Source organism: Pungitius pungitius, chromosome 1, assembly GCF_949316345.1.
Source record: "Pungitius pungitius chromosome 1, fPunPun2.1, whole genome shotgun sequence".
In the NCBI taxonomy this organism is placed as follows: domain Eukaryota; kingdom Metazoa; phylum Chordata; class Actinopteri; order Perciformes; family Gasterosteidae; genus Pungitius; species Pungitius pungitius.
This window is the reverse complement of record NC_084900.1, coordinates 12260717-12273344: the sequence shown is the minus strand read 5'-3', so window position 1 is coordinate 12273344 and position 12628 is coordinate 12260717. Positions and strand designations below refer to the sequence as shown.

The following is a 12628-nucleotide window of genomic DNA, read 5'->3' as shown; positions in this document are numbered from 1 at the left end:
AAAGATAAGAGGTTGACCAGTGCACAAAAACTGCAAGGGAGAGAAACTGGGGCTCATATAGATCTACTGATGATACTTTTATGTCACACTTAGTCAAATAAACAAACAAAATCACCAACTGTACTGGTCACACTAGGATTATGAAATAGCATTTTGCATTCTCTTGCCCTACTATTTTTTTTTATATATATAACTTGACTGTTGTCAGGATCCTGTAGTGGGGTGGGTGCAAATGCTTCCCCTTTGTTTGGGGCTTGTAGCAAGATATTATTACATTACACCTATAAAACAGAATTTATGTTTAGTTGCATGTCAGTTGTTCTCATCAGATTTTCTGAAATGAACCAATAGCCAGCCAGTCGGTGTCCTATGTTATAGTATCACAGGGCAGCAGTGGCTCAGTGGAGACCAGGGTTTTCCTTCAAAGAGAGGATCGGCGGATTAATCCCTGGCCCTGCTGGTGTCCATGTCGATGTGCCCTTGGCAACGACTAACGTGTATGGTAGCTCCTGCCATAGCGTGGCAATTCACAAAGAAATCAGGGGAAGAAAAGCTTAAATTTCCCCTTTTGTGCTTCCCATTTAGACTGTACAGTCTCTGGAATTTATAGATAATAAATATAAACACTATTTAACAATTGAACAGTTTAATAGAATATATAATGTATATATCCATTCTCCCACTTTTTTTGGTAAGTGGAAGAATTAGGATCTAGTTTTTCCTGTGCTTTAAGCCACTACCGTAAAGACGACCAGTGTCACGTTTAAATCATAACCGTCTTTTTTTAGCTTTTGGTCCGGGTCTGGATGGGACGGCTTCTGGGTCCGGACCCCGGTCCGCCAGTTAGTAACATCTGCTATACATCATATGTAGTCTTGATTTGGGGGTTTATAGTGGTAATTTACATTTTAAAAGGTGGTAAATCTAGTTTCTTCAAGTAAATTGTAGCAAACCGTAGTCAACTTTAATCAAATTAAACTTAATTTCCCAACCAAAAAATTGTGGCTAAGACTTGGATTCAGACTCTGATTTTGCGAGAAAACATCAGTCATTCCAAATACCATAGAATCAGCAGTGGTAATGCAGAATATAACATGTAAGACTTAAAGCCAACTCTTTGATTCATATTTGTAGAACCAGCAACGTTTGGTAGGCTGGCAAACACAGCTAACTGATGTTGACCTGGAATTTTGTTCTGTAATTCGGCAGCGGCACAGTTGTAGTTATCTAATCTGCTAATCTGCCTGGAGACCGTTGGAGAATGAGGTTCACTGAATGTACGCTAGCATTATCTTTTCCTATACTCTATTTTTGACCACAATCTCAGCTAAATGGTGGCAGGTTTCTATATAAATAGAAAGACAAATAGATAGTAATTGTAATAGGATTTTAATTGTTCAGCGGACCATGCATCAGCCCAGATGTAGCAGGACTGTGGCTCAGTGCAGTCCTTGGTGGTGCTTGTTAAAAGAAACATTCCTCAGCTTCAGAATGGGATGGGTTCACCGGGTCCTGACAGCCCCTGTGGTTCCGGCATACCTATCAGGGACCACGCTGTTACAATAGCCTGTCAAGTGGAAATTCCAACTGCACTTTGAAAGAAAGAGAAGTGCAGATAAAGAATCATACGAGACTGGTTGGAAATAATCGGAACTCAGAATGTTCCGAGGAGTTTGTTTTGGATTTTCTGATATAACGCTTGTCTTCCTCCTGCTGTTCTCTGTCACAGGTTCGCTGGTGATGGATCATCGCAGAGATACAGAGGACGACCAGAGGCGCAACAAAGACATTTTGGAAATGCTACATATCAATAAAGTGTCTGCGAGTCATCAGGCCAAGCCACATCCTTACATGAGAGGGATCTATCAGCAATTGGACTCACTGGAGAATCAGGACTTTGGGGGTTCAGATGGAACGGTGGTGCAGAGTTTTCGGAGTGTAGTTGGTAAGGATTTGAAATGAAATGCCATTTGTTTTAAATGTGTTAACTTTTTCTTCACATAATTACAACTACTGTATATAGTTTTATGAAACCTTTTCAATTGTGCCACATCACTGGCCTCTGTGGCAACCTGTTAGGCGTCCCCAAAATGCCACTCTATCCGTTTTATATTGACTTGAATGGGATTTTGTTTTTCAAAAAATCTTCAATTTCTTGGGTTTGCCGAGCATGTTGAGCATCAGCGTCATAATAGTATTGTGAACGCAAACAAGCTGTGTATAAGAAGTGGATGTAGTTAAGGTGACCTCACTTATTGGTGTACAGCTGCTATAAAGAGATCATTGTTCAGCATGGCCACGGTGTAACCATATTTGAAATGCGCAGCAGTGATGCAGTGACGCCCGATGTATCGGCAACCTGTCATTCACAGTAAACCCCCCCTAAAGCAGACCCTGCTTCATGGTCTGTTTGACCCTAAATGGACCATAATTAACTGAATTAACACAAATTAGAGATTAAGACCATAAACTTGTTTTTATGAGAAAAAAATGTTTTTTCTGGTAACACCTTTTTGAATGCTGTTGCATTATTAGGGTCTAGAGCATTTCATGTAGTTGTATAATGTCATACACAGAACCTTTAAAGGAAAAAAACACATTCCCGAGATCCTTTGATTAAGAGCCTTGTCCTGAAGTCTTAACAAATATGTACCCTCACTTTTTATTCCTTGTATCACCCAGGTCCACATCAAGCTCCTTCGGGATGGATCTGGTTCAATGCCAGCGGCCTGAACCCCTCTATGCTGGCTGCAGAGCTGGTTATGTACAGGAAGACACTGCACCCCAATCCCATCAGTATAACTGTCGCCTTGCACAGTGCCTCAGCTTTCAAGGGCACTTTGGTGGAGAATCCCGCCATGGAGGAGAGACAACTATCCCTGGATCAGCAATCTTCATCTGGATATGATGTGTTTGATGTGTCAGCTGTAATGCCTATGAAGCCTCTTGAGGTGGTGGGCTTTCAGCTGCGTTACACGGACGAGACTGGCAGTCTGGTCCTTCATGAAGCCCTAACACAGAGTCTTTACTGTCTGAAGAGAGGCTCCCTGAGAGAACCTTTACTGGTGCTTTACCAGTCACACCCCCACCACAGTTAACAATGTGACCGCTGCTAGGGTCCGGATGATTACGCCTTTTCGTCAAACATATCCGATCCACCGCTGATAAAGTGGATGTTTCATAACAAAATTGGGAAGGTAAAGTATTGTAACTTTGAAATGGACAAAACTTAAACAACAATAAAGCTTCTTTGTCTGCTTCTTTGTTATATGTATTTTCTTTTTCTTTAGGGCATTACTTGAAATGAGCGTATGAAATGAATGTGCAATTCAAGGTTTGTAAGCATTTCCATAAGATAATTTGGTCATTTCAAGTAACAATACAATTCTGATCATTCTGAGAAGAAAGACTAAAACTAAACTGTACTAAACCATAGGGTTTAGAAAGCAGATTAAGAAAGCAGTTTACCCATCATGTGAGCCTCCAGTGTATAAAGTGAGTAACTGTACTACAACATTATATTTCTTTTTTAAATTCTCAAAATCTCAGAGAAACAAAAATATGTAGCCAATTAAAGAATAGTTAAACACGCTTTTAAGCAGCTAAGCTAAAAAACAGTGGCGGCTTTTCCATAGAGGGCAATGGGGCATGGCCCCACTTTGAGCAATAAAAAAAAAACATAGATTATGATGTTTTTTAAATTATACTAAAAATAAATTTTACAAATAGTCAATATGTGTCTATTTCTGTTTTTGAAACATGGAATACACCCAGTATTATTTGTAAATTAATATATCTGCGCACAATATGTTTTTCCTGCACATACGCATGTCTCATCTGGACTCGGGGCAAGGTCCCAATGCGGCGGGTCTAAGAAGCAGTTCAGCCAATCACTGTGGGCACTGATTGGAGGGTCACAGACCATACAGCGCAGATGAAAATAATTCAGACTACAGCGTTTATATGTTCAACAATATGCAACGTGGTCTTAGGTGTTTTAAAATGACACCAAATTTATTTTGGATTGTTCCAACGGAAGAATACAAGGTACGGGGAACTTTGAGGTGCGTAAATGCCACTTCGAGGTGGGTAAACGCTATTTACAGGTGCGTAAAAGCTATTTCCAAAATTCCAGAGGAGCGTAAATGGCGTTTACCTTCCACTACAGCCCTTTGCGTATTTCAAGGGACGGGGGGGGGGGGGGGGGGGCACCCTAGCAGTAGGTGTCCAAGGGTTAGGGAGGAGTCAGGACCAGGGTCCAAAAGGACTATCATTTATGGAGATCTGCAAGGTGAGAAAGCACAACAAACTCCAGGGAAGAAGCTGAATCAGTGATGTGCATTTATAAAACATGGATTATTATAGAAAGTGAAAGTCCCACAGCAGTCTATGACAAGTGACGCATGTTACTAAATCAGAACGCATTCAGAAACCAACGGAATAACGTTGTTTGTTTCGGGTCAAAGCGGCAGCTGGTTTAACACATGAGGCTACAGGGTTAATCTTAGCCTGGCTCTTAGCCTGGTCTGGAGCAGGCTAGCTTCAAAGAATAAATCGCCATGGTTACTTGGCCACGTTTAATTCAACGTGCTTTCGTGCAACCAAGTCGGAGCTAAATTCCTCCAGGATAACCTGGATAGCCCGACTTAATCCCATATCCGGGTTTCGTGCAATACCCCTCAGGTCTAAACTACAGCCTATACCATTTAGGACACAGGAAGTTGCCCATCTTTCCTTGAACATGATTGGTTACATCTTCAGTCGCTCGATTTTTTTTCCAGCCAATCGTCGACGAGCTCCCGCAGCAGCGGCACGCCTCCTCCAGGCGCAATTCGCCCAGAAAATAGCGGATCTTTTTTTATTCTGCGGATTCCCGCGTTACGCCCGCTCTCCACCTTCCGCGACTCCGCGTGTGCACGCTTCCAGGGGCCGGCGACATGCTCCCGATGCGGATTGGCAGCCGGCTGTGAGAAGGTTCGAAGCGGACCCGGTGGTAATGCCTCCCCGCAGCGCTGAACCTGTTCCACCCCGCACACAAAGCCTGTAAAGCAGGCCGTGTTCCTCCCCTCAAACATGTCGGGGAATCAGTACAAAGGCAACGACGTCAGCTGCTGCATCAAATACTTCATCTTCGGATTCAACATCCTGTTTTGGGTGAGAAGGTTTATTATTGTATTCCTCTGCGCCTCTCTCTGGTTCAGTTCGGTTATTGAGCCCACGGACCAATCGCGAGGAAGGCCCCGATCGCCGTCTCATCTCATCGTTCATATTCACATAGAAGTCGAATCAATACCCGCGCGCCATATTGTGGTTCTATTGCCCCAGTGACAGCTAATCGGCTTTTTCCATTGGAGTAATGACCGCTCAGTCACGGCTAATCATTCATATCACACCCACCGGGACAGCTCAACTTGTGTGGAATACAGCGCCTACTTGACATGACGTCACACGTCTATAAAGAGGTGATGTCATTCGTGTGAGTGGTCCCGGTGTTACGTGCCTACTGGTTTTTGAACGTACTGGTTTGCCCACGCGTGCGTGTTTGTTATTCTAACAGCGGCAGATGTTGTCTGCCTCGGTCACCTGATTCGTCACACGTTCGCAAACGTATTGCTGAAAATGTTGCATCCCATATCCATTGCAGCGATTAAGATTGCATAAGTGAGCACTACATCACCGCCACGTATGAAGAAATACATAAAAGAACATACAATTATTAAAAGATTCACAACCTGGATTCGAACCCAGTCGAGCAAAACAACAATACGTCGTAAGGCCGCTACGCCGTCGGCCAACCGAGCATGCACGTTCTTCTGCTGATTTGAATTGTTGTCATGAAATTGCACATCGTCAGTGGCAAGAAAAAGTATCCAAACACATGTTTGGAAGTGTTCCCCAAAAACCAGTTGTCTTGGTTCACCCTGAACCAGAAGGTTTTCTTGCCACTGACGATGTGCAATTTCATGACAACAATTCAAATCAGCAGAAGAACTTGCCTGGTTCGAATCCAGGTTGTGGCAATCTTTTAATAATTGTATGTTCTTTTATGTATTTCTTCATACGTGGCGGTGATGTAGTGCTCACTTATGCAATCTTAATCGCTGCAATGGATATGGGATGCAACATTTTCAGCAATATGTTTGCGAATGTGTGACGAATCAGGTGACCGAGGCAGACAACATCTGCCGCTGTTAGAAGAACAAACGCGTGGGCAAACCAGTACGTTGAAAAACCAGTAGACACGTGGCACCGGTTTTAAGGCTCCTATGAGGGTTTTTTGATCCGATTATAATCTGCCTGTCAAGTTAGTTCAGGTAACTAACAATCTCCATCACATGTTAGTAAAAGAACTGTCACAGGTTCCTCTACTCCCACATTAGTGGTCCTCTAAATACATCATTTTTGTCCATCCCATTTCAAAATGTTTAAGAAGAGAACCTCTTCAAGGTACAAATGTGAAATGTACAAGGTGGGGAACATGACTGCTTCTGAGAAAGCTGACTGCAGATGAAATGATTCACAATGCAACACAAAGAGACGTAGACCACAATAAATGAATAATACAAAAGATTCATACCACGATATCTCGAATGAAAATGAGAGTGGGGCCTTTTCGTGCATGCATAAACATGATTAGAGGGGAAGGCAGAAGAATAATTAGACCTGGAGGTTTCATATGTGATATAATGTTGAGGAAGAAGTCCTGGTTCTGAATCAGCATCTGTGTCTTTATGTAATAGGAACATAAACCGCTCTGCCGTCCTCCACAGAGACAACGTGAGTTGCCGTAGTGTCCTTGTGCGTGATCACATCTGTGTGTTTTGCAGCTGCTGGGCATGGCCTTGGTGGGCATCGGCCTGTGGGCGTGGAGTGAGAAGGTGAGCAGAGACTTTCCGAAATGCTGAAAACGTCATATAAAAGGCTGTGTGCTGATTATCCCTTTTCCATGTTATTGCTATTAAAAGCAGCACCATTTAATATTCTTTAGGACTGGGCCCAACACCGTAGGCACAGAACATCATCTTTTTAAACACCAGCACTATGTTTGCACAGTGCACAGTTGTATCCTTGTTAAGTAGCTAGCTATGTATCTGATCTAACTCGGGGTATTCTGAATAAGAACCATCTCACCGAATCAGTTCATTCTTAAATCTATAGGTATAAATAGGTGTTGAAATGTAGACTTTGTATTGTCCCTTCCCTCCAGGGGGTTCTGTCCAACATCTCGTCCATCACAGACCTGGGGGGTCTGGACCCAGTGTGGCTCTTCATGGTGGTCGGGGGGGTCATGTTCATTCTGGGCTTTGCGGGATGCATCGGAGCCCTGCGGGAAAACACCTTTCTACTCAAGTTTGTATGTTCCACGATGAGACCTTCCAATTTGCAAAGTACAATGATGCATGATGGGTAAACTTACAGTATCGCCGCCGGGCCTTTCCTGTCGTAGTTTTCCGTGTTTCTGGGGATTATCTTTTTCTTGGAGCTGACCACGGGAGTCCTGGCGTTTGTCTTTAAGGACTGGATTAAAGACCAGCTCAACCTGTTCATCAACAACAACATCCGGGCGTACCGGGACGACATCGATCTGCAGAACCTCATCGACTTCACGCAGGAATACGTACGTCCTTCCAGTTCAATCCTTAAATGACATGACAGTACATTTACTTAATAACCTCACTTGGGTACACTGTGCTGGAATCTTTGGGTCACTGATTGTAAACACACCAGTCACAGTTGGCTCCTCCTCGGCTCATCGAGCCAGAGAGAGACTTCTGCTTCTGTCGAGTGAAGCGGATCCAAAAGTGTCTTAAAAGTTCACCCTACTGATCACAATTGGGGAAACACACCAGTTGTTTAGAAAATTATAGAAATCTCTCATTTCAAGTCCTCTTCACTACGGCCCATTTAGAGTCAAGTAGAGCATAAAATCAGGGGCTACACCCTGATTGACAAGTCTGTAGCGTATACAGCGTCTCTACTTCACTCCTCATTCCTAACATGGTAACTTCTGTTCCAAAAAAATAAACATGGCCTATTTTACCTAATACTATGCCTTGAACCCACATATTTCCCCACAGTCTACACGTTGGTTTGCCAGAAATTCCTGCATAGTAAACTTTTTTTTTCCCCCCTCGTTGTTGCATGGGTACTTTAAGTGAAGTATCTAAGAACTTCCTTCACCACTGCCCAGAAGCTATGATACTTCCCTTTTGAACTCCATCCCTGACTACACTAAAGGATCGAACTGCACACTGTAATATGATGCTGATGTGATGGGAGGCAGTTTGACAGTGAGGGTTTCTCCGGTCTTACTTCAGTGGGATTGCTGCGGTGCGTTTGGAGCAGACGACTGGAACCTGAACATCTATTTTAACTGCACCGATGGGAATCCTAGTCGAGAAAAGTGCGGCGTTCCCTTCTCCTGCTGCACCAAGGACCCAGCGGTACGTTTCTACTGTCAAAACCTGAGCTTGCACACAGCACCTGGCTCACTGTGACTTCTCTTTATGCATCTCTGAGGTTTAATTTGGGATTTGCTTGTGAAATCAGCATGCTGTGTTTTCTGTCTCCAGGAGGATGTAATCAACACTCAGTGTGGATACGACATTCGAGCTAAACCAGTAAGCAACGTACTCGCCCTCCCTCTTTCGTTTCTGCCCCTTCTACATTTTATTCATTTAGAAAATGTCATATTTCATCCTTCCTAATTGGAATTTCAGCTATGGGTTGTCAGTTTGACCTTAAAGGATTTTAAGGCAGGTCAAATGTGGATCAAATTGACAAACGTGCTTCATTTTACTTAAGCTAAATCTTGCTTTTGGGGGACGAAGTTAATAACAATTCTCGAAATAAAAGAGTGAGGAAATCTCTGATATAATAATTATACTAAATTAGATATTTATTTTTAGAACTTTTATCCCCAAAGATATTCTTCTCAGTAGCTTTTTTTAAAAATGCAGATACAAATGTAGTCTCATTGTTGCAGTATTCGACAGTCGATCCAGTCTTCGTGCTAAACAAGAACACATAGGGTCCTTTTCGTGGATTGTTTTTTTAAAGCATTTTCATTCCGACATCTTGAATTAAACCTGTGAGGCTGATGATAGGAGGTTGTGTTGACCAGGACTCAGAGCAAAAGGACTACATCAACGTGAAGGGCTGCGTGCCGCAGTTTGAGAAGTGGCTGCAGGACAACCTCACCCTGGTGGCCGGGATCTTCATCGGAGTCGCACTCCTGCAGGCCAGTTGCATGACCCCCCCCCACAAGGATGACCTGGAAAAAAGCAAAAGCATCATCCCAGGTTACCCTTTTCTTTTTCATCCACAGATCTTTGGGATTTGTTTGGCCCAAAACCTAGTGAGTGACATCGAAGCTGTGCAGGCCAGCTGGTGAGAATACTTCATGCTTCCTCCTTCAGACCCCTGGATTTACACCCATTTGTTTCTTCCCAAATTTTTAAATTTGAAGTAAATTGTCATTGCCTGATTTCAAACATTCTAATAATATGTATGTATCATGTGCACACCAGTCAGTTAATGTGCACCACAGTTTAGTTTTGTACTGTAAGTTTACAGTTGTTTAGAAGCCTTGATAGTGAGCAGCTGACGCCGCATCACAGTAAGCATCTTCATTTTTACGCCTCATCGCTGAGCGTGCAGCGGTCGGAGCTACTTGTGTGTTGAGATGGAGTCGCGGTTATAACTTTAAAAACAACAATGAATAAACCACAACAAACACTCTGTAACAGGGGTAAAAACACCACGACACAACAGCTTGTGACACACAATTTGTAAAAGTCTTTTGAGCCGCTGGTATTGCCTCTGGTTAGCCACAGCAAGCTAACTCGCCGGCCAGTTAGGGTTGCCCTCCCCCCTCCCCGCCCCTTCAAATACGGACGGGGTTTGTCCCGTATTTTACGAGTTGTCTTCAATGCAGCCCTGTCCTCTCCCTTTGCTTTCATAAGTAAGCTTTACTGAAGAGCATCTGTCTCCTCTCTTCTAGTTTCTTCACCTGATGCTGAAGCGGCATTTCAATTCTAACAGGTAGGTTAGATATGGCTTTTTGGGTAAACTACCCGATAACCTAAACATAATTATCAATAATGTTGATTTGATCTTGTGTGGTCAGCTCGGGATCTGGAACACATCGCCGTAGGACCTTTCAGACGACCTCGCTGATCTGCTGAACTGCTTCTCTTCACCGAACCAGCACCTTTTCTCTGAGGCACTACTACGTGAACCGCTCTGTATATAACACTGTGTGAGTCGTTGGAGAGGAAGGTTAAACATGCACTACATGCGAGTCGCTCGGTTTTGATAGCGACGTGTAGAGAGTAGGAGTTTTGATACATCTTTTTGATAATAGATCGGTATTTTTCACTGTGGAAATGCCACTCCACTGCTAAACTCATTATGTGATGTAGTGTGTGTGTGTGTTCCAGAACAGTCGGACGAGCTCATTTTAAAGCTGCTTGCTTTGCATACCTCCCCTCTGCTCCCTCTCTGCCTCGGGTTGGCCGAGTAAAGAAACTGAAAGGAGTCACGTATATGTCACGTTTTTTTCTTTCACAAAAAACACAAAGGGTTTTGGTGGGTTACGGCGCACTCCATGCACTCATCACACAGCTTACACTAACTGCTAGTAGTTGTCATCGGTCAGCCCCAACGGACTGTTTGCAAAAAAACTTTCATCCCAAATTGGAAAAGCAAACACAAACACAAAATTTGTTTTTTTTTGTGTTACTGAATATTACGTCTATGTCCATATGATACATTTAATAAGTGATGTCTGTATGTTGAAACACTTATTGGTTTCTAGAATCATTACTTCTTTAAATAGTGCCCATATCTATTTGGAGGGAAAATATCTAGTCATTGTTTATGAAGCTTTAAAGGGCCAGTGTGTAGGATCTACCCAATATTTCAAGAAATGGAATACAGCACTAACTGTTTTCATGTATGTATAATTACCTAAAAGTATTGCTGTGTTTTGATTAGCTCAGAACGAGGTTCGATAGGCCCCTCCATGTTTCTACGGTAGCACAGAAAAGACAAACCAACCCTGGAGAGACTTCCACCAGGAGGCCATCACACTGCGACACACCATGAAAGAGAAGCTACAATCTGCTACCTCACCGCTAGAGGTCACTACATCCTACACACTGGACCCTTAACTGTTGCAGTTTGCCTGAATCGAGTAGCTAGGTCTGTGAAACACAGGCTATTTTGCCACCGGACTTTGAAAGGGATTTTGCGTTCATGAGTTTGGAGAGGAGCCATGCTGTTTGTATGAAGAGAGTGGAAAAAAAATCTGAACTAATCTTTCAATTCATTTTTTATTTTAGCATCCGTACCAAAACTTGCAGTAGCACAGGCAACCTGGTCCTACTATCATTTTATAGCCAGTAGGAAGTCAGTCTCTCACTCAGAGTTAACCCCTTAGTTCACCTTTTAAAATATTGAAGATTTGAAATAACAATTTTTTTTTAAAAACATGTTGAAGTTTTGATCCACGTTTGTAGTTTTAACCCACTTGTCATGTCATATGTTGGTTATAAGCTTGATTAGCAGGTGAAGTTTCACTCACTAGGTTCCATAGCATGGTGGTTCCAACACAAGCAGCAAGGCATTCATCTCGACTTCTTCATATTGTGAGATGAGAATAGGTTCAGTGTTATCTTCAACATTTCTGCCCTTACTTGGACTTGTAATGAGATCAAGTGTAACTACCTGTTATTATGACGCACATCCGACCAGTAAACAATTTGCTCAAAGCATGCGTCACCCGTTTTGTTTCATACAGTATTGTTTTTGATACTGAATCTGTCTCGTACATTTGATGTAAAAGAGGCTTTACTACTGAAGCTGCTTGTCAGATGGCGCTGAAGAGAGGCAGACTAGTGTCACTCACCACTTCTACATACTAAACTATCACATGGTATCTCAAACACTGTCATGTAACTACCTCCTCTAATATCCTCATCTCATGTCATGTTGGAATTGGACTGATTTTAATACCAATTAAAATGAAATATATTGACAAGAAATGTGCATACTTGAGTTGTTTAACATTTTGTTTTTCCATCCACTGGTTTGTTTCACTTCACACGTGTCATGCGGCGTCTTAGGGGTCCGTCGCTGCTGACGATACAGCTGCCACCATTTAATTGAAATATAAACTACAGCCGAAATTTGTACAGTGTGAAGGTTGGCCACCTGGGGGGAATAAATGTTCAAATTCTGTCTGTTCCCATGTATGCAGTAGTGCCATTGTAAATGTCAGAATGATCCGTTCATCTTTTGTGTCAAGATTAAAAGACATTCCTCAAGTGTTGCTGAGATATCATTAGGTCTCGGTATTGTTAAAAAAAACACCAGCACCTTGTATTGTGATACTGATTGAGGACTTCATATTAAGTGTGTCCAACGGGCTAACTAATGATTCTGTGCTTAAAGTCTGGAATAAAAAATAAAAAAAACATTTTCTTTCCCCCCCTACGCCCGTGCGCATATGTCCGTGTATGCACACGCAGGCGCTTGCAGCAGCGGCCAGACTACTACCCAAACCTTTAGCATGACCTCTATCCCCGCCACTTTTTAAATGAGGAAAATGAATCCTACACATCCC

The 12628-nt window shown here is 42.8% G+C and overlaps 2 protein-coding genes across 2 annotated transcripts; both read left to right on the top strand.

The window, feature by feature from the left end:
• Positions 1-1480: 1480 nt before the first annotated feature.
• Positions 1481-3128, top strand: LOC119223206 (uncharacterized). The gene is made up of 2 exons (XM_037480375.2): positions 1481-1945; positions 2683-3128. The coding sequence occupies exons 1-2, from the start codon at positions 1660-1662 to the stop codon at positions 3096-3098; spliced, it is 702 nt and encodes a 233-aa protein (XP_037336272.1). The 5' UTR covers positions 1481-1659; the 3' UTR covers positions 3099-3128.
• Positions 3129-4764: 1636 nt separating this feature from the next.
• Positions 4765-12334, top strand: tspan5a (tetraspanin 5a). Its single transcript, XM_037477919.2, has 10 exons — positions 4765-5154; positions 6828-6878; positions 7208-7354; positions 7448-7618; positions 8319-8444; positions 8574-8621; positions 9125-9241; positions 9329-9390; positions 10004-10044; positions 10130-12334. The coding sequence occupies exons 1-9, from the start codon at positions 5074-5076 to the stop codon at positions 10014-10016; spliced, it is 816 nt and encodes a 271-aa protein (XP_037333816.2). The 5' UTR covers positions 4765-5073; the 3' UTR covers positions 10017-10044; positions 10130-12334.
• The last annotated feature ends 294 nt before the right edge of the window (positions 12335-12628 follow it).

Excerpts from the sequence above, each read along its gene's own strand:
- LOC119223206 (XM_037480375.2), top strand. The coding sequence starts at position 1,660 with ATGTTCCGAGGAGTTTGTTTTGGATTTTCTGATATAACGCTTGTCTTC. Across the intron at positions 1,946-2,682 it reads GAGTTTTCGGAGTGTAGTTG|GTCCACATCAAGCTCCTTCG; the intron begins GTAAGGATTTGA and ends TGTATCACCCAG.
- tspan5a (XM_037477919.2), top strand. The coding sequence starts at position 5,074 with ATGTCGGGGAATCAGTACAAAGGCAACGACGTCAGCTGCTGCATCAAA. Across the intron at positions 5,155-6,827 it reads GATTCAACATCCTGTTTTGG|CTGCTGGGCATGGCCTTGGT; the intron begins GTGAGAAGGTTT and ends TGTGTTTTGCAG. Across the intron at positions 6,879-7,207 it reads TGTGGGCGTGGAGTGAGAAG|GGGGTTCTGTCCAACATCTC; the intron begins GTGAGCAGAGAC and ends CCTTCCCTCCAG.